The sequence below is a fragment of the Suncus etruscus genome, chromosome 5, assembly GCF_024139225.1.
Source record: "Suncus etruscus isolate mSunEtr1 chromosome 5, mSunEtr1.pri.cur, whole genome shotgun sequence".
Lineage (NCBI taxonomy): Eukaryota > Metazoa > Chordata > Mammalia > Eulipotyphla > Soricidae > Suncus > Suncus etruscus.
This window is the reverse complement of record NC_064852.1, coordinates 93,353,997-93,379,118: the sequence shown is the minus strand read 5'-3', so window position 1 is coordinate 93,379,118 and position 25,122 is coordinate 93,353,997. Positions and strand designations below refer to the sequence as shown.

Sequence of the window (25,122 nt, the reverse complement as noted above, 5' to 3'; positions counted from 1 at the left end):
AATCATTCCACACCTATGAGAATAACCTATATCAAAAGAACCAGCCATAAAATGAGTCAGCAGGGTTCTGGAGGAAAAAGAACTCTCGTTCACAGTTGGTGGGATCATAAATAGATCAAGCATCTGTAAAAAAAAACTATTTCTCAAAGTTTTTTTAAGTAGATGGCCAGAGAGACAATGTAGTGTGTAAGGTGCTTGCCTTGTATGTGGCTAACCTGGCTTTGATTCCATGCTCTATGGTCCCGTAAACACTACCAGGAGTCACCTCTAAGCACAGAGACAGGCTTACGTCCCAAGCACCATCCGTTGTAGCCCAAACAACAATGACAGAAACAACTATATTTTAAAAAATAGGTCTACCATATGATTTAGCAATTCTACTACTAGGAAACCATCAAAATAATCTAAAAATACTAGTCCAAAGACTGCACACCTATGTTCGTTTCCACTCTACTTATAATAAGCAAGAGGTAGAAACAGTCCTTGTGCCCAAAGGCAGATAAATGGATAAAGAAATATGTGTGCATAATAAAACATTACTCAAGTATTTTTTCTCAGTTGTTTAAAAAAAGATGAAATCTTGCCATTTGCAGCAACATGGATACACCTAGAGAAGGCTATGGCAAATGAAATAAGTCAAAAGAACAAAAGCAATTTCTGGATGATTTTACTCATGTGAAAAATAATCAAAATGAGGGGTTAGAGCAAAGCCAAACCAAACTAGTCCTGGAATTCTGACCTAAAGTTGAGGTTACCAGAGTGGGAGAACTGTGGGAATTATAGGGTAAAGGGAACCCAGTAGATGGTGATGGAGGAACATTGATATTTTGGGGTGAAGTGTGACATGTGACACACTTTTGAAGAAGTGTCAAATCATACCCTTAAAAATATATCTTGTTCTTTAAACCAATATTACCTCAATCATTTCTCTTTCTTGGGGCTAGTACAGTGGGGTAAAGTACTTGCTTGGCATGCAGTAAACCAGCTTCAGTCCCTGGCATCCTATATGGTTACCTGAACCCATCAGGAGTGATTTCTGAGTAAAGAACCAAGAGTATCCTGAATATGGTTGAGTGTGGCCCAAAAACAAACAAAAAAATTTAATCTTTTATTTTTGGATGGTGGCACATGTGGCAGTGCTCAGGAGTTACTCTTGGCTAAGGAATAACTACTGGCAGGCTCAGGAGACCATACAGGATGCCAGGGATCAAACCCACGTCTGGATGCATGGAAGGCAAATGCCCTACCCACTTGTACTATTGCTCTGACCCCCAAATTTTTTAAAATCTTTTGCAAAAGCATTAGCTTTTCATTGAGCCCCACCCAACCAGCAGTGACAGATGAATAGAGCATGAAAAACAGTTTTGCCCTTTCAGAAACCTACCCAAGAGATGAACCAATATATTTTGGCTTTTTGTTAATATTTTCTCCTTTAAATTAAAAAATATTAGAAATAGATTTAACCCAAGTTTTCTGTCTCTTGCATAGGTTGGCATTTCCCACTTGTCTAGCTCCACAGTCAATATTCTACAAATACCAGGGGGTTTTGTAGTTCTTGCTACGTCTTAAGCTGGTGAACTTTGCCAAATAGGCCATTGTTCCTCTGTGTTATGAAAGAAAGGAATTTGTCTCCCCTTTTAGAATGACATCAACCAAAGCAGCATTTGTATAAGTTACCTGCATGAAGTAAAAGGAGAGGAAAAAATAATAATAAAGACCAGGGAACACAAATCATTGAACGATCTGAGAGCCCAGAGCCTTATTAACAAAGACCTTCTCAGGACAGTGCAGAAAGGATCAGGGATTTGGCAATTTCTGAGCCCAAACCAGTTGGGAAGAGTGACTTAGGCTGAGCATGACCAGTTTCACTGGTGTCTGAGCCTTTCCAGAACAAGCCTGGCCCAGGTAATGGATTTCCATTGTTTGTAAAAGAAAAGGCAGGAAAAGTACAGTTTTGTCCAAGTTTCTCTTCTGTTCACTAAAAATAGAAAATTTTCCTTGTGAGCACAGATTAAATGTGAGGACGGCGCACTATAAAAAGAGCTGGAAAGTACTTTCAGGGTGAAAGATCACATTAATGTTTGGACTGTATCCTCATAACTGATATTTTCAGGCATAGTTGGATGTATTTTTAGTTGTCCAAGTGAGTTCCTCAGCAGAGTTACCTTTCTGTGCTAAGTTTGGTGTTTCAAAACAAAACCAACAAAAGCCACTTTGTAGTCCTTTAACATAGCCTACATTTGGTATGGTTGAAATAATGAAATGTTCTGACACTGAGTTGAGAGGAAAGGCATTGTTGGGGCTTCCAAATCGAGCAAGGATGACACCATCCCCCTGTGATTCGCTCCTGGGGGTGGGGAGGTAGAAATGGGGGGGGGAGTTAGGAAAGATGACTTTTGTTTTCTAAGCTTGGGCTCTTACAGAGCTAAAACGTAGATTGCGTTAGCTTTGGGACATTTTGCAGTGGAACCATTTTGAATAGAAACTAATATGACTTAGTATTTGCCTGGCCTTATTCCCCCAAACTCTTGATTTTGCCTTTTACAAAAATCTGGCAGATTTCTGTTTAGGTGAGTGTCCAATTTACATTGGATGCAGGCCAGGCTCGGACAGGCAGGTGCACAAAGCTCATCTGAATATTGGCAGGTCTGGAGCATCTCATTTATTTGAGTTTGATTCATCACTGCCTCTCTCCCTAGGAATGTCACCACCATTCATTGACTTGCTCCTCATCTTCTTTTTCTCCCCAGCCCCAACCCCAGGGGAGTCATAATTGCAACAAATTGAGGGATTTCATTTCCTGCTCAGCCCCACTTGTACCCCCCCCTCCACACAGGCTTCCGTTGGGGTGGTGGGGTGGCATACACATTCAGGTACTCCCTTCTCATGTTTGCTAGAATTGTCCCCTTCTGGGGTGCCCCTTACCTTTTCCTAATCACTTCTGGGACTCAAATAGAATTATTCAGTAGCTCTTCTAAAGAAGTATCTTACACACTTGATTAAAAGCCCAAAGAAGCTTGGGTTAATTTTTTTTTCCTCCTGCTTAAGCAGCATCTGCCAATTTCCCTGATTTTCTTGCTAATTATCTTCGTATTAGCCGGAATTTGTTTAACATGTTATGGCTCGAATAAGACTTGAGCAGTGATGAAGAAAGCAGTGTATATAGAGTTAAAGCTTTAATAGATTGATTAGCTTGAAGAGAATAAAGCTTCAATGTTTTAATTAGAGGAGGGGGATTTTTGTTTGTTTGGTTTTGATTTTAAAACAAGAGAAATCTAAACAAAAAATAGTCGAATTCACCACTCCCTTCTGCCATGGCTTCCTACGCAAAACATGGCAGACCGCATTAACTCATGTACAACTTTTCTCCTCTAGAGTTACATAATTTAATAGTTTTCTCTTCAATAACAGACTGTAAATTCATATTCTAGCTCCATCACTTGATAGATAAATGTCTTTGCTCAAATTTATTTACCTTTCTGAAGTCTTAGTTTCTTCATCAACAAGCAAGAACAATATTTATCCAGTAGTATAGAAGTAACAGGTTTAACAAGATACCTGAAATATAAGCAGCCCCCAGAAATGGTAGTAGTAGTTGTTATTATTGTAACTATTATTAATAACATTATAGAATTTTTTGTATTTCACAAAATACTGAATATGCACATTTTGATGCCTGTTTGTATATGTAGAGAAAGCAACCAAGTGTACAAATTTCTGTTACTCAGTTTGTAAAGAAAAGTCAAACTTGTTGGCTGCTTTCAGCATTTCCAATATAATTTGGGTTTTTTTTTCTTTTTTTGCCATTCCAATGGAAATTTATTACTCATACTGGTTTCAAGACTTGTAGGGGCTGGAGATATAGTACAAGTGGTTAAGGCATTTGCCTTGCATGCAGCTGAACCTGATTCAATCCTCAGTAACTGTATGGTGTCCTGAGTACTACCAGGAGTGATCCTTGAGCACAGAGCCAGGAGTAAACCCTGAGCACTACTAGACATGGCCCAAAAGCCCTAAAAAAATTGTAGAGGTTAATACACACATAACTTAATTCCCTTTGTCTCACATACTCACACAAACTCTGTTCCTATCTACATAAGGTATTTATTTCATTTTAGATATAGTATAATAAATTGTACCATAATTATTTTAAAATAACTTACTGATTTTGACAGAGATTTTTTTTCCAAGACATATAATCTCAGTGTCATAGTTTTTAAGTCCATTGTGGGGGAAGTGGATTAGCAAGTCAGTGGTTTGAATTTTTTAATATGCAATCTTGAACCTTGAACTTTAAAAACTTTGACCCCTTAAAATATTATTTAATTGCTTATCAGAGTTGAACATAAAGAGAGTTTTGGTTCAAAAAATCTAATCTGTAAAAATTTCAGTAACATAACAGAAAGTTAAATTATGTAGGCCTACTGGTTTTGTAACATTTTTAATCTAATTCAAGAGGCCATAATTTCTAAGCCAGGTTAAAAATATAAAAGTGTGTAAATATATATATATTAAATAGGATAAGGTTTATGCATGATTTTATATATAAATAATTTTGCCCAAGTTTCTATAAATGGGTTTGGGTGCATTTGGTAATTGGATACAGTTAAATGTTAGATAAAATTTCAGTAGTATACCAAAAATATAAAGTACAAGAATAAAAATTCCATTTTCTTTTTGTTCCAGGTTCTCTGGGAGATGCTAACAAGGGAGGTCCCCTTTAAAGGTTTGGAAGGATTACAAGTAGCTTGGCTTGTAGTGGAAAAAAACGAGGTAAGACTACGATTCTCCATTCAGGTACATAGATCAGAAAACAGTATTGGGGTTTTGCAAAAGACTTTTTCATCTTCTTCAAATTGAAAGTAAGTTCACGCTTATGGAAAGATTAGCAGTAGGAGCTAACACAAAGGGTCAAAGTGATGTTATTCCTCATGAATGGACCCTTTACATCTAATTGTTGCAGCTTCACGTCGTGATGCTGTAGATCAAAAATTGTACAAGTACTGTACTAGTTTCTCAGTCTCAATTGTAAAACCTAGGGGTTTGTTCTTAGTGATGAAAGAAGCCATTGCGTCCAAGGTAGGGGAACAGTTTAACTCCATCTCCTGCGTTTAGGACATCTTTTTTACTGGCCGGGAGTTGATATATCTGTAAGAGACCTTCAGCTACTTCAACTTACCTCTCCCAGCAGGAGTCACTCTAGTACAAGAAACTGTCGCTTAGATGAGAATTTCAAAAATAAAAGAAGAAAAAATAGTTTCAAAAAAGGGAAAAATTACAGTTTTGCCACCTACGTTGAGCACTACATTGAAGATGAGCTCCTCGCTGGAATTGGCGAGGCAGTGGCATAACCGTGCACTTCCTCATGCAGAGTCTTTCCATTTCAAAAGAACTTCAGTGGCGTAAACACCGCTTGTGCTGTGTCCCCAGCCTCGCTTTTCTTCTTCCCACAAATTGAGGCTTTCAGCTAGTTGGACCTATGAGCCTACATCAGAGAACATGGTACATTCATATCAAAGAGAGCAACTACATTTTGAAAGGTTTAAAATTGTGCCTGAAACGCACAGCCATGGAAATTCTCAGCATAAGGATGAAGCATCCGATATCAAGGTATTAGGAGAACTTAAATCATGTAATGGGAGCACTTGATTGTCTTTACAGGGTAAAATAACTTTATTTCACAAGACTTCATTTCTACATCTTCTCAGTGTCCTCTACAAAGGCTAAGATTGCAATCTAAAGATGAAATAACTTGTAAAAAAAAAGTGATTCTATAATCAAGATTTTTCCCTTTTTAAAAGCTTTAAAATAATTCAGTTAATTTGCTCCTCATGTGTGCTCAGAAATGAACTCCATCAAAGAGCTATGATTGACTATGAGAATCCAATGGTCCATCTTTTAGATCAGTGGTTTTCAACCACAAGTCTGTGGACTGGTGCCAGTCTGCAAAAGTTTGCTGCCAGCCCTTGAAAAAATTATTGCAACCTAATTTACAGTTGTTCCATGGACCAGTGCTAGTCTTACGTGCAAAAAATGATTGAAACTATTGCTTCAGATCATGTAATCCTAATCCAGAGGTACCTTATTAATTTGTTCTCCTGAGTCATTGAGAATGGATGATATATTGTGCCAGCTAAACAGGATGGGCGAGAGCTGCCAGTTTAAAAAAATAGCAAAAGGGAATTATATTCAAGAAATGTATTTGACTCATTATTTTATGAGAACTGTTTTGTCCTAATTAAATAGGATAGAATTTCCTGATGTGCTCTTAAACCTCACGTACAGAACTGGTAATTCTCATCAAGTTTGAGTCTATTTGTTTCTGCTCAATATTTTTTAACCTGATAATGAGACACCTAGGTCTGGATTTACTAATGAGAGTGAAAAAAATTATCAAGGACCTGTTGATTTTGGAACAGAAAACTCAATGTCATCTTCCCACTCCAGACTATTTTCAGATGAACTAGAAAAGCTAACTGAGCTCTCCAGAAAGCTCTAAGACAGAATGATTAATATTTTAAGTGAATATCTCAGCAAAGGATGGCCACATAGGCATGAATCTAAAGCATTTTCCAAACAGTGGAACCTCACTCAAGGATTTTTAATAGTAAACAGAAAAATGAATTTAGAAGCTTCCATTTGGGGAGCTGACTTGTATATTTAAACTGACTTCAGACCTCCTCAGCACTTACAAGAGGAAACATTTGCCTCCTGATAATCTCTTTCTCCAGAGATCCCTAAAGTTGAAAGGCCTGTTTCATCCAAGATAGAATCTGGGGACCAGCTAATAACTGGTCACATATCCCAAACTGTACTTATTAATTTGTTAGTTGAAAGAAATTCACATGGTAAAATAATTTTCCTAATAGGTATTTATTTATTTATTCCTATAAGGCTATTTATCTCTGATTATATTTTTTGTTAAAACAACATTGAAGTTAAATGGAATTTTCATTTTTTTTTTTTTTTTTGATTTTTGGGCCACACCCAGTAACGCTCAGGGGTTACTCCTGGCTATGTGCTCAGAAGTTGCTCCTGGCTTGGGGGACCATATGGGACACCGGGGGATCGAACCGCGGTCCGTCCAAGGTTAGCGCAGGCAAGGCAGGCACCTTACCTTTAGCGCCACCGCCCGGCCCCGGAATTTTCATTTTTACTTATTCAAGAAGTTATCACCATTTCACCTTATAAATTTACCTTATTACCAAAACAAATTTTTTGACATTCTACTACAGTAATCACCAGGAATTAATTTTATTTTACCATAAAATTCAAACTGATGTAAATATGATTTACAAAATTATTTTATTTACTTTAAATTTGGAATAATAGTTTACTAAATTGAAAAGATAAAACTATTTTAAGAATTTTCTTTATTTAAAAAGTGAGTGACATGGTTAAGCCATTTTGTGTTATTTTTTATTTCTCTGCTGTTTGAAGATTGGACCCAGGGTCTCACATATATTAAGTATGAGCTGTACTACTGATCCACATTCTTTGCCCCAGGGAGACATATAGGAAGGGTATAATATCAGAACTATCAATTTGACTTTGATGTATTACTATTAACTAAACTCTAGATATTACTCAGTTTCACCATTTATTTGGATTTGCTTTTCACACCTATTTGGAAAATAATACATTATAAAATTCTCTCTGCAGAGCCTTGCTTCTTAAATCTTAATGAATATATAAGACCTCTAAAAAGATTTTTCCTAGCACTAAATTTAAAACCAATCCATAAAATACTGTTAAAAATTGCAAAGTAGAGGCAGAGAAATAACACAGCAGGTGAGTCACTTGCCTTGCATACAGATGATCTGAGTTCGCTCTCAATACCCCATATGATTCCTTAGTGTAGAGACAGGAGTAATCCCTGAATATCACCTGGTGTGGTCTAAAACCAAAACAAAATTTAAAAAAGATTGAAAAGTATAAAGTGCACCATTATAAAAAAAAAAAAGGGCACTGCTAACACATTTTTAAAAATATAGCATATATGTAGTTTTACCATTCCAGCTTTCATAAAACCCAGTTAGTGATCATTCAAAATGTTCTGGCAGCATTTCTCTCTTTATAAATAGATTCTCAAGTAAAATATGTTTTGATTTAAATAGCAAAACTTTAGTTCTTGATTAACAAAAAAAAAAACTCTCCAAAAATATAATCTACTGTTCCTAACTATACTAGATTTATAAATGCTTAATGATTTTTGTATCTTAGATAGAAAATGATACCCCCACCCCAAATAATGAGATTTTTTAAGTGCCATGCTTAATATATAGGTTGTGAAATACTTTAAACGGTTGTACTTTTAGATATGTAAGACTTATTTGAAACCTGAGGCGATTACCTGGGTATTTCAGAGTATTTTAGTGCATTTAGAATGCCCATAGTTATGTAATCAGAATTGAAATATTTTGGATTTTGTTTGAAAGTACTTGTTAATGCTCCAAAATTCTCCTGACATGAAGTGCCACAGTCCACACTTAACCGCTATTTGACCACGATCATGTCAAATAATTTAAAGTAATTTTGTTCCATTGTGCAATGTCTCTGATGTGATATCTGAAAAGTTGGTCAGTAAAGAAAAAGATGATCAGAATGATGAGTATCCAATTCACACACTGATTCTTGGAAAGAGTTGCTTGGAAATATGACTTATGAAAAGTTATTTTTAGTTATATATGGAGTACATTCTGTTGTATATAAACTATACCTACTTTCAGTTTTTATTATTCCCACCCCCATCAAACTTAGTTTTAAAGGAAGTAAACACATGATATTTCAGAATCTTCATCAAAGTTTTACATTAACATTACTATAAAATTATAATACAGTTACTACATATTATTCTCTTCTATGAAATCACAAGACTAGAAGTTTTAAAATGCTTAAAACTGCTTCTAATCGGGAGATGGTTGTTTTTTTTTGTTTTGTTTTGATACTTTGTTTTGATTTTAAGCTTGTCGGTAATTTCAAACATATGCTATCTGTTTTCTTGCCTGTGCAACTTTTTTTTTTTTTTTGGTTTTTGGGTCACACCTGGCGTTGCTCAGGGGTTACTCCTGGCTGTCTGCTCAGAAATAGCTCCTGGCAAGCACAGGGGACCATATGGGACACCTGGATTCGAACCAACCACCTTTGTTCCTGGATCAGCTGCTTGCAAGGCCAACGCCGCTGTGCTATCTCTCCGGGCCCCCGTGCAACTATTTTTATAGTTTTTTTTTTTTTAGGTAGTCTCTTCTAAATCTAATTTAGTGTTAAAGTTTTTTTGTTTTAAATATTTTATAGTTCATTTTTATTGTTCCAATAGCATTAACTTATATGATTTTGATGTATGAAATTATTACCTTTATTACTGTAAGTGCCCAAGACTTTTCACCATTGTCCTTTGTCACTTCTAAATCTGCCTCTTCCTTCCATTCCCAGTTCCCCTCCCCTATTAGTTTTAAGTTTCTTTGAAAAGCAATACCACGGGTGGGGGAAAGTGTATGTTTTTATTTTGGGGTCACAGCTGACAGTGCTCAGGACTTAATCCTGGTTCTACACTCAGAGATTAATTTTTGTAGGGCTTAAAAGACCATCAAGGATGCTCTGGATTGAACCTGGGTTGGTGACACTGTTCTATTGCTCCAGTCCCCAAGTAATATTTGGTACAGTGATTGTATACTGTCTTATTCTATTTTTAGAACAGTTCCTTTCATGCTCCCTCTCTGTCCCGGAAATGCAGTTCAGAAGATAAACAACCTACCTACACACATGATATGTGTCAGCATAATGCAAACTATTATATAAAAGATGCATTATGTAATGAATAAACATTCAAATACCACCAAAGAAGAAGACATAATATATATTAAATATAACAATAACATAAATAATAAACATAACAATATTATATTTCTAATAGAAAAAAAACTGAATTTAACAACTACAAAGGCTGAATAAAGTTGGGTTTGGTATTAAAGATCCCAGTAGTCATTAATTACATTACATATTTTCCCAAAATGTAAGTAAGGTTATAAATAATGCAAAGATCAGTCAGCCCTTAATTTATTATACTTTTCTTTGAAATGCTCTGTGATTATCTATACTGATATTTTCAGAATTGTACACCTTTTACCAAAGCATAGCTTTGTGTCTAGTTGCCTGGTCTACATATGATAGAATAGAGGTCTCAGATTTAGTATTGTAGATCCAACTTGCCCCATGGTTCTTTTAGACTTGGTTTTGTATTTTGTTGCATATGTTGTAGGAATGTGAATTCTCTGTGCATTGTGATTCCTCTGTGAAGAAAATGTATAATTGTACTTGTACTTCAATATTATGGATCAGAATATAAATTCTCTCCTGTCAAGTATTGATCCACGGTAGCTTTAAGTTTACAGCCAAGTTTATGCTCAAAGATTGACTTATGAGTTTTTCATTAGTACTTGCTTACCTTTATGAATAAGTCTTTATGCTTTATTTACATATTTGTTTATTTTACTCTCTGTTGTAGAGATTAACCATTCCCAGCAGTTGCCCCAGAAGTTTTGCTGAACTGTTACATCAGTGTTGGGAAGCTGATGCCAAGGTATCTAAACTCTTGTTGGAGTTTTTCCTGTTGGTTTCTTTCAAAATTCTGAAATTTCCCTTGCTTCTTTGTCTTTGAACTTTTCTTTTAAATATATATATTTTTATTGTAAGAATTTATTCAAGAGAAAATATTGATTAACATATTGAGGTGAACTAACAACATAATAATATATAACATATAATATAATTAATATAATATGACAATACATGTAAGTCAAAGATCATTTCTGATTAAAACACAATTTTTGATCATAATGGCATACATTATTAGAGGCATTTTAATTTTTTTTCACAAATCTTACACAGTGATATTTAAAGTACACAGTGACAATAAATGAGGGCCTTTCCATCACCAGTGTTGTCCTCCCTTCATCCCTGTTCCCAAGCATATCCCTTCTTTATCCCCCAGAATGCTAGTGTAACTAAAAGCATATATGCAGTTCCAGATATTTTTACTAGTGGTTTCTTAAAGGTTTAGAGTCAAAGGAGCACTGTAAAAACAATATTAGAGTGGCAATTATCATTTGCATGGGCCCACCAAAGTATGGGGGTCATGGAAAGGAAAAACTTTGGCCTAAGTACACGGAGACCCTACTCCTGAAGTTTCCTGACATAAGACCATTTCTAGGCTCCAGGCAAACTAGTTTGTCCAATCTCGGTCATTGTCTGTAGTGCCCATCCAGTTATATTTTTCACAGTCTCTATTGTTGGTATCATGTTTCTGTACTGAAGATCCTGGCATTATATCCTACATTGAAGTCAGGATGGTGCGGGCCGGCGTCTAATTTCAACTCACAATTGAAGGGCAAAGCAGAAAGCCCTGTCCAGTATGCAGATCATTGTTGTTCTTTAAATCTTCTCAGTGTTAAGGGAAGACTCTTTTGAGTAAATCGATGTCAGAGCAGCAGTAGGGTCTTCCCTGGTAGAGGATTGCTTCCAGGTGATGTCATAGACAACTTTGGATGTTTCATAGATGGCTTCCCTGGTTCAGGGGTGACTGGAAAATGCCCAAACCTCTGAGGCCTGTACCAGGTCATCATGTCAATGTTCAGGGGGTAAGGTTCCATTGCACCACAAGATTTGTATGTTCCTACTCTATTAGATAAGAACTTATTTGTGTGTATAGTATTTTTCATTTTAATGTGCCCATGCAAACAAGGAATAATGCCAACTAGCGTTATCAACACATAAGGGGGCCTTCAGAACAAGTCCAACAATCCCCGTGACCTATTAATTAATCAGTTTAATTTGATTAAACTAAGGGACTCTTTCACCAAAATTCCTTATTGAACAGTTCACAAAGAGAAAAAAAGATAAAAAGTGGGGAAAATAAACAATCTGACTTAAGACAGTGGACACAATTGTCACCGTTTAAGAAAATCTGTGTATTCCCATCTCTATAAGAATGTGTTTGTATATAATTTCTCATTTTAATGTGCCTATGCAAAGGAAGAACAGTATCACATGGCAAGATTGGAGCCTATGGGGATGCTAGAACAAGTCCAACAATCCAATTGACTTGGTTCTTATATAAATGTTAAATGGAGGGACACTTCTACAAACTTCCTTATTTAACAAATTACAAAGGGAAGGAAAGATAGAGAGGGACTTTCACCAAAATACCTTATTTAACAGTTCACAAAGAGGAAAAGAGATAAAAAGTGGGGAAAATAAATACTCTAACATAAGACAGTGGACTCAGTTGTCACCGTTTATGGGAATTAATCAAAAACCTAGTATGGTATCAACCACAGTTAAAAAATGAGAAAAGGAAGAGGCCAAGAGGCTGCTGGGAGTAAACAAGTAGGTAAAGTGGCCTCTTCCCAGCCTGAGAGTCCATCCTCTCATTTGTTTTTGAAAATATATGGTAACCCCACCTGAAATGGTCTCTTCCCAAACTGAGAGTCCATCCTTCCATTTTTATTTCAAATAAATATGGTATGCCCCCACGCGGTTTTTGAAATGGAGACCAATGAGAGAAAAAAAAATTACCAGTGGTTGTCACGACGTATTGTCCCGACATACACCAGTGCTGCATCTGCCCGCCATCCACCCCATGTGTCCCCCCTTAGTGTCAGGAGAGAAAGGGGGAAAGCCTGAAGACCACGATAGAGTCCACCTGGGCTGGCAACCAGGGAAGGCCTGGAGTAGGGGTGGGGGGAATAGGGGAACGGCTGGAGGACTGCCAAGTCTCGAAGCACCCCCCAAGCTAGGGAAAAAGCCTCCGGTATAGGGTGTCCCCTAACCCCATACCTAGGAAGAGCAGGCCTCCAGGATCAAAACGCCAGAAGCCAGCTATCTGCCCGGCCCCTCCCTGTGCTCCTCCTCCCTAGAGTAGGGAGGGGGGGGAAGCCTGGAGACCCCTAATAGGATCCCCCCGGAACCCATGGCAGGCCACCCGAGGTGGCACTCAGGCCAGGCCTAGAGTCCAGGGGGAAATAGGGGAATGGCTGGAGGCCTGCCAAGTCTCGCAGCACCCCCAAGCTAGGGAAAAAGCCTGTGGTATAGTGTGTCCCCTAACCCCATACCTGGGAAGAGCCGTCTTTGAACTTTTAAAGCTTCATGTAATAAACTCCATTCCAAAGTGCAGTTAGACTGACCAAGCTTGCTATGAGCCCCTGGTGGACCACAAAAGTTCTCTGTTAATATCAACATATTGTGAATCCCTAGAAACTCACCCCAGCCCTTGTCTACATCACTGTGATATGACTTGTTCAATAAAATGAAAAACTCTTTGCTTTAAATCTTCAATAACAAATATTGCAACTTCATTACTATAAAGACAATACACATGGTATGTTTTTTCTATGGCAGATACTGTCTCAGTACTTAATGTATATTAAAATATTTATCACTCAGAATATCTCCATGAAGTAGGTGCATTTATTGCTCTCCTCTTACAGATAAGGAGCTAAGGCATACAGAGTTTGGTTCAATAAATGAGCTCAAGGTATTGTGACACCATGACTAATAAGCAGTGTGTCTAAAAATGAACCTAAATTTGCTGACACAACTCCCACTCTGATCCTCTATACTATACTGCCCTTCTATAATGCAAGACATGTGGTGGAAAGGAGTCTTTTGGGACTCTGGAGAAGTGCTCCCCAGCCAGTCTCGGTGGGTTTTTTTTTGAGGCTGTCACAATAGAGTTGGAGAAATTCCCAAACTTAGGCTTTCATGTGGTTATCACATTTGAGCATGAATGGCCCATTTCCTTTCCCTCTAAAAATCATTTTACAAAGGCTTTTACATTCATGTGGAAATATTTATAAAAATGGTAGACTGGTCTTAAATCATGACAGCATAGATTAAACAAGATTGGCTGTATTTTGAAGCTGAGTGAAAGGTATTTGGAGCTTCATTATATTGGTCTCTCTTACTTTTGTATGTGTTTAGAATTTTCCCAAATAAAAAATTGACAAATGTAAGAGGGCCCTTGGAGTTGAATGCCCAGCAGAGGTTACAGTCATTACCCTATCAAATTGCGTAGTTCAAATCTGAACAGCTTTTCTTGGAATTAGATGCATTGTGAATTGACCTTTTCAGTAGAGATCTAAAAATAAAAAACTTAAGCATGGGATTTCTTCCTAAATTTAAAGTTCTGAACTAACCTTTAAGAACAGATGAATGCAATAGCATACAGAATCTTCTGTGATATGTTTTTCCAGTGGAGTTAACACCAAAACAAATGTCAGTGCAGGGATTGTGTTCACATAACCCAGAGTTCACATGGATGTGTGCCCGATGCTTCACAGTACAAAAGTTTACTCCAGCAAGTGAGGGCAACTGAATGCTGAGGTTAAAAGAGTTGCCAATTGTGCACCTAGGCAGAATACAGGCTTCAAGGCCTCCAGGCCCACATACTGCTCCCTATTGGCAAACCTGCTACTCCTGTGTTCTGGCTGGCTTTTGTGGTTGGTGCTCCCAGCCTTTTTCACCTCTGCACACAGATACAGCCACCTCAGGGGCTGGAGAGATAGCATAGAGGTAAGGCATTTGCCTTGCATGCAGAAGGATGATGGTTCAAATCCCGGCATCCCATATGATCCCCTGAGCCTGTGAGGAGCGATTTCTGAGCGTAGAGCCAGGAGTAACCCCTGAGCATGTTGCTTGGTGTGACCCAAAAAAACAAAAAAGAAAGAAAAAAGAAGCAGCCACCTCAAGCTATACTTTTATTCCTGTTCAGAAAATTATCTTCACCATTTTTAAATGTAAAGTCCTAGATTTATTTAAGATTATTTTTACCAAAGATTTATCATAGTTTTAAATGATTTTATGTAGGCTTGTTTCTGCTTTTATTAATGTTCTGTGACAAAGCTTCACAGGTTCTAAATTGCCTGCCCTGCCCGCATGTAGTCCCTGTGATCATCTTAATGTGTCATGTTGCCGAACATGGGATAAATGTCTACTCTTTGCAAACTAAACCAAGTAGAAATTGTAATCAACTAAAAACAAGATTGCTCCAGAACTCTCATTTTATACTATTAAAATGGTACCCCTGGGCCAAGATATGGCTCAATGGCAAAGTACAGGCCTTGCATGCATGAAGCCTGGGTTTGATCCCTAGAGCTGGGCTGGGGATAGGGAATAGTATTTCACTATCCTTTCCATACTCTTCATTAGTTAGATGTCCTTTGTAGCTGATACAATAATTTGGACATAATTTTTCCTCTCTGCTACTTAAATAGAAATTTCACCTGAAATTATTTGCATTGAGTTAGATAGTGCAACTACCTCTCTATAATTATAATTATGTTTCTGTATGCAAAGCAGGTTTTGAATTTCTTAATCGGAAACTGCACCACATTAATTAAAATTCTAAAAATATACATTGATGGTACATTAATTAAATGATAGTCTAAACATGGCACACATTAGGCCCAAAATTAAAATAGATTTATCTTCAGCATATAAGCCAATCCTTCATTAGGACCAAAGGAATCTTGTGTCCTAGTCATATGAAGTATAGAGAACATTTAGGATTGATTTATATTTTATAAAATCAGGACATGTATTCTAATACACCAATGCATGTCCCCTGGATCTTGTTTGATTAGATGCCCAACTGTTACCAACACAACCACTCTCCAGGCTCATTTCCCCTCTCCTCACCTCTCACTCTTCTGTTTCCTGAAATTCTCTTCCTTCTTTCTTTCATCCTCTGGTACTTCATCTCCATTTTTTTCCTGGTTATTCCATTCCTGCTAGTTCAGACTTTGTACAGTTGAGAGTGTGTTTGTTTGTTTGTTTTTATTTTGGGTTCCTAATTGAATTGCAGGCTCTAGGAGGAAATAGAGCTCATTTTCATGTGTGTTTCCCCAGAGCACCTTACCTAAAATTAGTAAGTAGATTCCCAGTTTGTTGTTGACTGTTTCATTGCCTGAGAGACATATCATTGTTCTCTAGCCAGAAGTACATAACAGGTTAAGTATTAGTGAGTGCCAGTACTTTCCACAAAAGAGAGCAAAAGTTAGAAAATGTTTTTTTTTAAGTTGTTAGATTTTAAAATATTAGCACAAAATGGAAATATTCAGCTTACAACAAATAAATGTTCTAGTGCAATAAAGATAGTTGGTCTTAGATAAACATCATGCTATGCTAGAGCTTTATACAAAGTACTCAGAATACTTTATTACAGAAGTAAAAAATTTGCTCAACTTCCAAATTTATATTTCTGAGTGAAGAAAAAAATAATCATTAACAACTCTGAGTGGGATAAGAAGGAACACTTAATCCTTCTCCCTCCTGTATAAAATATTGTGAAGACTTTACAGACCAACCCCATACTTAGTTTTTGTCACTGATCTCCTGTGATAGTGGGTACTTCTGTGATGAATTTTCTTTTCTTGAAAGTAAAGATAACAAATAATGTCCCACTAGATCAAACTAAAAAGTTTCTGTATGTAAAAGAAATATGAGTTAAAATTAAAAGACAGCTAACTGAGTGGGAGAAAATATTTATACTCAACATATCAGATAAATGTTTGATATCTAGGATATACAAAGTACTCTCAAAGATTAACCCGACAAAACCTAAAAACCCCATCAAAAAATGGGGAGAGGACAAAAATAGACACTTCTCTGAGGAAGATTAACAGATGGCCAACAGGCACATGAAAAAATGCTCATCACTTATCATTAGGGAAATTCAAATGAAGATAGCAATCAGATATTATCTTACACCAGTGAGGATGGCACATACCAAAAATATTGGGAACAATTTGTAATTGTGGGGATGTGGTGAGAAAGGAATTCTCATCTGTTGCTGGTGGAAATGCTCCCTGGTCCAACTCCTGTAGAAAACAGCTCAGTAAACAAAGAATTGGTCTGCTATACGAACCAGCAATTTTGATTTTAGGGATCTATTCCCAGGACAGAAAATCACTAATTCAAAAAAAATGTCTACACACCACTATTCATTGCAGCACTTAGTGCAATACCTAAGAGTTGAAATAAACCTAGATGTCCAACAACAAATATGAAGATGTGATACATATATAGAATGGAATACTACATTGTTTTAAAGAATGATGCAATCATGCAGTTTTCTGTAACATGGATGAAAGTGGAAGGTATTATGTTAAATGAAGCCAGAAGAAGGATAAAGAATGATATCACTTATATGTGGTATTTAAAATAACTGCATGAAAAAATGCAATGGTTTAAATGGAGTTTTCTTGAATACTCTTGGCTCCAGAATATTGCAAGGAGAAGAAAAGAAATTGAGTGGAGGAGGAGAAACACAAATATGAAAGGATGAGAGACAGGTGCATTGGTGGTATTAAAAAAGGACAGAACTAAATATCCAAGCCAAAGTCAACATTAATGAAATCAGAGACCCAAACTTTAACAATCTAAATTTAAAATAGGCCTCTTATTTTGGCAGGCTGGAGAGCAAGGGGTGGTGGCAAGGGATGGACTCTGGGAACACTGGTGGAGGGAGGTCAACACTGGTGGTGGAATTGATCCTGAAACATTCCATATCTGAAACCCAACTATGAAGAGCTTTGTAAATCACAAGCTTTTAATACAATATTTTTAAATTAAAAGAAATAATGTCGGAGTCAGAGCAGTAGCATGGAGCAGTAAGGCATCTGCCTTGCTGGTGCTAACCTAGGACAGACCGCAGTTTGATCCCCGGCATCCCATATGGTCCCCCATGCCAGGAGAAATTTCTGAGCACATAGCCAGGAGTAACCCCTGAGCGTCACGAGGTGTGGACCAAAAACCAAAAAATAAAATAAAATAAAATAAAATAAAATAAAATAAAACAATGTCCCAGATACTGGGACATTTTAACTTTTTAAGCATGCAAATTCTATATGATATCTAAAAGAAACCCAAGTTTTTCATCAGAACTTACATATAATCCTAAACCAAATGATGTATTCTATTATCTGAATATTCAGAAACTATTATTTTCATAAAATTTTACACTATTGCTGCTTTTTAAATTTTTTGTTTTATTTTGGATCACGCCCAATGGTGCTCGAGAGCTACTCCCAATTTGGTGCTTGGGAGTTACTGCTGATGATTCTGGGGAACAACACATGCAACCAGGGATTAAACCTGGGCCTCCTGCATGCAAAGCATGTGCTTCGGTCATTAAGTAATCTCCCAGACCCATTTGTTTTTTTTTTTTAAATGCTAACTTTTATCATTTTCATCTCAGAGAATATTCTGCTGTAGTTTCTGTTTTGTTTTTGGATGACATCAGCAGGGCTACTCTTGGCATATTGCTTGGGGGGAAAGGGAATATGTTGCGCTAAGGCTTGAATGCAGGTCTCCTGCATGCAACACAGATAGACTCTCTCTTTCAGCTATCTCTTGAGCCCTTCCGAGCATATCCTAACTAGAAAATAAGATGTTAATTAAGCTGTTCGTTTTAATTTTAATGTCTTTAAGATATTAGTTAATATTCTAGAAATGCTTATCATCCATTGCAAAAGTTTTACATTATTTTAAGAATGATTACATGTAAGGGGAAAAATGTTTCTTTAAAAGTTCATTTGCTCCTTCTGCTTCCTTTTTCATTGCACTATTAGTTCTTGAGCAATTAAAACAATTTTTGTTTTTTTGCACCCTGACCCATGGGAGAAATTAAATGGGAACAAAGTCAAAAGTAGAATATTTTCAAAATTTCTAATTGCTTAACCACATTCCCCTGGTTCCCCTGTGCTTATTAAAACATTTAGCTACCTGTATCCTTTTCTCTCTCTCTTTTTTTTTTTTTTTTGGAATGATTGGTGGGCAGTAGGCAACATCAGGTTCCTCCTAGCCCTGTGCTCAGGGATCACTCCTGGCTTTGCCTGGGAAGACCATAAGTGGTGGTGCTAGGGGGGGATATTAAGAGTAAGAGTGTTAAGGCAATGGGGCCAGAGTGATAGCACAGCAGGTAGGGTGCTTGCCTTGTACACAGCTGACCTGGGTTCAGTCCCCAACATCTCATAGGCTCTCCCAAGCCTGCCAGGAGTAATCCCTGAATGCCACCAGGTGTGGCCCAACACAAACAAAAAGAAAAAAATCAAGCCAAGCCATATATATCCTTAAAATTATATAATCATGAAAGAACTCAGTTTAACTGTCCCAGCTTTATATTCCTGAGAAATTGGGGCGGGAGGTGGGATGAATCTTTCTTAGTGTGGGAAGCACTTAAGTCCTGAAAGCGAGCCACTTCGACATTGTTCTGTCTTGTTTTTGTGCTCCTAAATTAAAATGCATGTTTTAATTGCTACAACTGTAATTTGTTCAGAGATGGTATAATTATGAGGCATGATCAAGAGAGAATGTGCGTCCTGCTTTTATTGCTTTTATTATCTTTCTCCGTTTTTTTGTATTAACCTATTGTCTCAATCTTAGATAGAGCCTAAAGAGAAAGCCTAGTGTTGTTGCTGCTAAGGAACTAGGTTTTATCCCTGCCTGATCTGTCTCATCACCAGTTACCGACAGGTTCCCAACTCCGATGCTAGTGAAGCTATAGAGTGAGCACTGAGAGCAATGAATTTAGAATGACTGGAGGTTCTTTTTTTTTTTTTTTCTGACAACTGGTTTAGGAAATTTTACTGCTTCTGAGTGAGTGATTCTGAGACTTTCCCCAAACATTTTCTTAGGTGCCAAGCAAGCATAGAGAAAAGTTAAATTAATTTTATAGTGGATGTTTATATCTATCACTCAGACTCTGCCATGTTCTGTTCACCATATTTTTTAATCACATAAATCTTTTTTTAATTTTTATTGTGACTGAAGTGCAGTACACACAATTATTTATGGTACATAGTGACAATGAATGAAGGGCATTCCCACCACCAATGTTGTCCTCCCTCTACTCCTGTTCCCAACATGTCTCCCATATCTCCCTCCTTTATCCCCCCCCCCTCAATACTAGTGTAACTGGTCTCCATTTTACAGCTTGTTGTAGATTGGGTATCTATTCTGTTGTCATTGACTTTGGGTTTGGTGTTCCAGTCTGGTCATTTTTTTATTTTTACTACATGTTCATATGACTGGTCCTGGTATCATCATTTTTCCCCCTCAATTTATGAGGCTGAATGATTCAAGTTATGCTATTCTGTTGGAGATAAAAAAAAGGTTAAGGAAAAGAGAAGATAAATTTGGTATCAACTACTAAAAAAACAAACAAAAAATCACCAAATAATATCCACAAGAGTGAAAAAGAAAGAAAAAAGTGGAAGAAAAAAGAGAAGGAAAATAATATCAAAAACAAACAAAACAAAACAAAACAAGAAAAAAGAAATGCTGGAGTGGCAGGGTTTGGTGTGGGGGATCACATAGATTTTTTTAAAAAATAGAATTGAACATTTTCTTTGTTAGGAGAGTCCTCAGTTGTGTCCTCCCAAAAGGGAGAAGTCATGTAGAGAAAAACTCATTATTCCAGTCTCAAACCTGTGACAGTAAAATGACCTCTGAGTCTATTCTTTCATATAATTGATTGAAAATAGAGAGTTTGATTTCCTATACCAGAGTAATCCAATAGTGATAAAACTCACTAAATCATTCCACATTACAAGGTGTGTGTTTGTGTGTTCAAATGATGAGTTGAATTTATTACTGTTTGTGGATGTTCTCTTAAAGTTCTGTTTTAAATCCCACCAAATTATTTCCTCTTCAGAAACGGCCATCTTTCAAGCAAATCATTTCCATTCTTGAATCTATGTCGAACGACACTAATCTGCCTGACCAGTGTAACTCATTCCTGCACAACAAGGCTGAATGGAGGTAAGTGGGCCCTGAAACAGAGATGGCCTCTGGTTTCCCAGACCCAAGACCAGCTTCAAGAGAACTCCAGGACGGGCATGTCTTCTAAACATCACACAAGAATTGGCGTTTTGTTTGTATTTTAAAGATGAGGGTTAGCATCTCGATTTCATGACTAAAAAAAGTGTTCCTCTCAGCTTGTCACATGTCCTAATCATTTGGAAAGAATATTGAGATCGTATCTTCTGAGGCTAAAGACAGTGACCAGACATTTCCTTATATACACTCTGTACTGGAAGCATTGGCTTTGTTCCAGTGTGAAATAAAAGCACCATTGGCTGTTTCTCAGAGCACCATGTCCATTAGCCGAGAGGTAGCAAGACTATATAAAGCACTTTTGAAAGGAAACCTTGTATGTTCTAAATCCTTTTAAATGTTGTCTCTGGGTAAAACAAACTTGGTCAGGAGAGAACGTTATTGTGTGAGTGGATGAAGTAAGTGTAGATGAGACATTTGAGCCAGGTCACCTGACATACTCATATAAATAGTGTGTTTGGGAGCTGACATGATCTTCTCCCCCTGACTCAGCAGAAATGTCACTTAATCTCTGCTCCCTGGAGCCAGGACCGTAACATGACGCCTTACGCCACCTGCTGATGCCAAGCGAACACTGCATGCTTGTAGATGGTGGTGGAGGTGCTAGTAGGACTTTCTGTTGGGTGCTGTACAACGACCTTATTTATTTTTATTATTATGAAATATCTGTACAAGGCTCGTGAGTTAAGTGAATGTTTAATTCAGGGATACAAAAGTAAGGCTGTCTCTCCAGTCCAGGTGTGAGGGGCATTGTTCTGGAGCTGAAATAATTAGCTAATCAAAACGTTCAAGTATGATATTGTTTCCTATAATCCGCAGCTAATCAGATCACTCATCTTTAAAATTATTAATGAAGTTTCCATTACTCAGGAGATCCCCTGTGGTCTCTTCAGCCACCTCCTCCTCTGAGCATCCCGCTCCACTGTTCTGCCCCTCAACACGTGCATATTTCATCCTTATTCAGAACCCATGCAAAGTTTTTTCTTATGTTTAAAATGATGCTTCTGAAGCTATAGAGACAGCTCACTGGTCTGAGCACGGGCCTTGCATGCAGCAGGCCCCAGTTTGATCCCTAGCACCATATAGGCTTCCCCAGAGCCTTATCACAAGCCACCTCACAGAGAGCTGGGCGTGGCCCCTGAGCACTGCTGTGTGTGGTCCCCAAACAAGAAGACAGCTCACCACCCCTACACCAAGATCCCATATTAGTTTATGCATAGAATAGATGCAATAAGCTGTTAATTATGCCCTAACACCATACTAGTTGAGGTTTTTCCCTATCTGTGGTCAGAGGGCATCTCCTCGCTCCTAAGCATGGATGTTCTAGGAATTAGTAAATTATTTTGCAGGTACTCTTGTAGTAGGGACTAGGAGAGATACTGTAGGGGTTAAGGCAACTGCTTTGCACATAGCAATCCCAATTCTATCCTCAGCACCCCATATGGTCCACTGAGTATTGGCTGCCAAGGGTGATCTTTGAATGCAGAGCCAAGACTAAGCACCGAGCACTGTCAGGTGTGACCCCAAAACTAAATAAATAGACCTAAAGAATATGAAAAAGTATTTTTATAAGGAGAAACAGAAGGTTAACATGAAAATATGCTCAAAAAAGAAATCAAAAAAGAAAACTTACCATATTAGTAACAGTTATGTTATTAAAGTAACCAGTGGTAACAATGTTGTCATATGTTGCTGATAAAAATGTCCTTTATATAACTATAGATCAGACAGTTCAATCAGTTCCCTTTGATTTTTTCAATAATATATGACATGTTTATCACAACATCATTTAGAATTCTGAAACAAGAAATGACTAAATAAAAGAATATTTCTTAAGAGTATATTGCCCTACAAATAATAGTATGGAATGATGCTTGATAATCCAGATATGAAAAATGGTTTTTAAAAAAGAAGTTACAATTCAGTCTTCTAAAGTTATTATATTTTAATAGATATACATATTTAATGTGTTTACAGTGAAGTATTAAATGGTCATTATCATGAAAAATTCTTTCAATCTTTATTTTATACCTTTTAGATAACAAACCTTTATTAGCTGAATATTTGAATATAGTCCTTACAGATGAAAAGATGAAGGAAAATCAATTGATATTTTATAAATAAAAGGCATTTGGTGGCTTAGGGTGCTTTCTCAATGGCTCTAGAGAGAAAACAAGAGACCATGTAAATTTCTTTTTCTTTTTTCCTTTGTTTTTTCTTTTTTTTTTGGACCATACTCAGCAATGCTCATGGGTTAGTCCTGGCTCTGCACTCAGAAATCACTTCTGGTGATGGTTGGGGGATGCTGGTAATCAAGCATAGTCAGCTGCATGCAAGGCAAATACCCTACCCCTTGTCTACCTACCTTGTGTTGCTCTATCCCTGAGAATATCTAACTTTCCTGAACTACTTAACTACGGTTGGAGAAAAAGCATAGTTGTTTGTACTTGACAATTGGCTAAAAAGATGGGGAGTGGGCTGGAGATATAGTACAGTGGTAGGACATTTGCCTTGCAAGCAGCCGACCCAGGATGGATGGTGGTTCAATTCCCTACATCCCTTTATGGTCCCCTGTGCCTGCCAGAAACGATTTCTGAGTGCAGAACCAGGAGGAACCTCTGAGCGCCACCAGGTGTGACTCAAAAAACAAAACCAAAAAAAAAAGATGGAGAGTAAGAATAATAAAAATTATAGGGGCCAGAGAGATAGCACAGTGGTAAGGTGTTTGCCTTAGAAGCAGAAGGATGGTGGTTCGAATCCCGGCATCCCATATGGTCCTTCAAGCATGCCAGGAGTGATTTCTGAGCATAGAGCCAGGAGTAACCCCTGAGCGCTGCTGGGTGTGACCCAAAAACCAAAAAATATAGCCAACACAACTGTCATTTATTCTATAATTACGAGATGATTATACTTTACTTGGATTCTCTTTTTTTTTAACCTGCATGGTAACCCTAACATACCACATAAACAGAAACTGCTGCCAAGGCTAGTTCAGTCCTCCTGGGACCCAAGACTAGATGGAGCAGGATGGGGTCATCCGGCTTTCTCAGGCGAATTGCTGTCACGGGCTTGTGGTGGTACACAGGCCTTGCAATGGACTCATGGCCAGTGCCAAGCTACAATTCACCCTCAGGCACTGCTCACTTGAATAAATTCCTTTTGTGTTAAGAGAAATACTACAGAACCTGAGCATTTTTAGATATGCTTCAGGAAAAACAACTGTTGCTCAGTGTTCCTAGAAAAGCAAAGAATCCGGAAGGTTAGAGGATGTCCACTCTGGGTTCCCTTTTCCCATCTCTGACTGGGAAAACCAGATGACTTGGATGTTTTTGGTGAATGCTAGTTTTCTAGTGGAGCTTCCTCTTAATAACACACAACCACACACACACACACACACACACACACACACACACACACACACACTGAACATCTAATTTTAGAAAAAGTAATTATTATTCTAGAAACTCTCTTTCAAGAGAAGTTATTAAAAACCACATAAACCTAGTTCTTTCCTTCGAGCTGATTAATGATCGGAAAGAAATCTAATGTTAAGACATTTTCTCATTCATCATGTCCCATGCCTGTTTTTCATCCTGTGGATCTGTGCACAGTTGTGCAGTGATGGGGGACAGAAAGCTTGTTGGCCTAGGGCTCCTGCTTTCCATTGTCCTGACTCATTTGAGAGCCTCCACACTGTGTCCTGTACACTGAGTAAGCTCTGTGGAACTGAACTGTGATGGGTCATTCAGATCTGCCTGGGCCAAACATTTCATGAGTAGTTTATTTCCTTTTCAAGGAATGAAGCATAGCACCATGTCTTCTTAAAACAAAGCTCAATGGTACAGTATACAATGCCTTGTATAGGCCAACCCAAGTGTGATTCCCAGCATCCTATCTAGTCCCCCAAGCACTGCCAGGAGTAATTCCTGAGTGCAAAGCCAGGATTAACCCTTGAGCATCACTGAGTATGGCCCCAAAACAAACAAAACAAAACAAATATAAAAATGAAGTCTTGCAATTTGGGTATTAGCACTTAAAACATTTAAAAGTTCTTGGAGCCGGGCGGTGGCGCTAGAGGTAAAGTGCCTGCCTTGCCTGTGCTAGCCTTGGACGGACCACAGTTCGATCCCCTGGCATCCCATATGGTCCCCCAAGCCAGGAGCGACTTCTGAGCACATAGCCAGTAGTAACCCCTGAGCGTCACCGGGTGTGGCCGAAAAACCAAAAAAA

The 25,122-nt window shown here is 37.7% G+C and overlaps 1 protein-coding gene across 1 annotated transcript in view; it reads left to right on the top strand.

Moving 5' to 3' along the window:
* Positions 1-25,122, top strand: part of MAP3K20 (mitogen-activated protein kinase kinase kinase 20) — a 199,224-nt gene that overhangs the window by 111,414 nt on the left and 62,688 nt on the right. The window contains exons 8-10 of the mRNA XM_049773534.1: positions 4,687-4,773; positions 10,505-10,579; positions 20,711-20,817. Of these exons, the coding sequence (XP_049629491.1) occupies positions 4,687-4,773; positions 10,505-10,579; positions 20,711-20,817 (269 nt within the window). The remainder of the gene's footprint in view (positions 1-4,686; positions 4,774-10,504; positions 10,580-20,710; positions 20,818-25,122) is intronic.